Here is a 1,061-nt window from a genome sequence, read left to right as displayed (position 1 = left end):
ACCGCCTGCACCCGCTCGCTGTACGCCACGATGTCCGTCTCGATGGCCTCGTGTTTACGCACCGCCGCCTCCACCGCCGACATGTCCGCCCCAAAATTGTCCTGGGGGAGGGGACACGGACGGAGGGACGTAAGGATGGGACCTCCATCCCCGGCGACCTCCAAATCCACCCGGGGGGCGGTGGGGAGAGGGCCCCTCGCCTCGCCGGGGGTACCTGGGAGACGAGGCGCTGGTTCTCGCTCAACCACGTCTCCCTCATGGCGGCTTTGCGGTCGAACCGCGCCGCCAACTGCTCCAACTTCTCCTGCCGGATCAGCTCCGTGCGCAACGCCAGCTCCCGCTCGTGCTCCGCCTTCTCCAGCCGCTCCCAGGCCTGCCCAGACGCCGCGCCGGCACCACCGTTGTCACCATCGGCACCATTGTCACCGTCATTGCCATCGTGGCCATCCATCCCCATCACCGTCATCACCATCGTCATCACCACCGTCATCATCCCCATCACCATCATTGTGGTCATCACCATTGCCATCATCACCATCTTCACCATCACCATCTTCACCATCACCATCTTCACCACCATCATCTTCACCACCATCATCTTCACCACCATCACCATCCCCATCTTCATCATTGTCATCACCATCACCATCATCACCATCATCATCAACATCCCCATCAGTCACCATCATCATCATTGTCACCACCATCACCATCATCGTCACCATCATCGTCATCACCATCATCATCACCATCATCGTCATCACCATTATCACCATCAACATCCCCATCACCTTCACCATCCCCATCATCACCATCCCCATCAGCATGGTCACCATCATCACCGTTATCATCCCCATCATCATCATCACCACCATCATCATTGTCACCATCACCATTATCTTCACCATCATCATCATCACCATCACTGTCACCATCATCACCATCCCCATGGTCACCATCATCACCATCCCCATCATAACCATCACCATCCCCATGGTCACCATCACCATCATCATGGTCACCATCATCCCCATCATCCCCATCATCTTCACCATCATCCC

At 56.6% G+C, this 1,061-nt stretch overlaps 1 protein-coding gene across 1 annotated transcript in view; it reads right to left on the bottom strand.

Annotated features, from left to right (window-relative positions):
* LOC104285017 (spectrin beta chain, non-erythrocytic 1-like) overlaps positions 1 to 676 on the bottom strand; it is a gene marked incomplete at its 3' end in the record, with an annotated part of 5,541 nt that extends 4,865 nt beyond the window's left edge. The window contains exons 1-2 of the mRNA XM_009883445.1: positions 215 to 676; positions 3 to 101 (exon numbers count right to left, since the gene is read on the bottom strand). Coding sequence (XP_009881747.1) covers positions 3 to 101; positions 215 to 676 — 561 coding nt within the window. The remainder of the gene's footprint in view (positions 1 to 2; positions 102 to 214) is intronic.
* Between the last annotated feature and the right edge of the window lie 385 nt (positions 677 to 1,061).

The sequence above is a fragment of the Charadrius vociferus genome, unplaced genomic scaffold (genome assembly GCF_000708025.1).
Source record: "Charadrius vociferus isolate BGI_N301 unplaced genomic scaffold, ASM70802v2 scaffold2350, whole genome shotgun sequence".
Taxonomy (NCBI): domain Eukaryota; kingdom Metazoa; phylum Chordata; class Aves; order Charadriiformes; family Charadriidae; genus Charadrius; species Charadrius vociferus.
The sequence above is the reverse complement of the archived record's forward strand: the minus strand, read 5'-3'. Positions and strand labels throughout refer to the sequence as shown.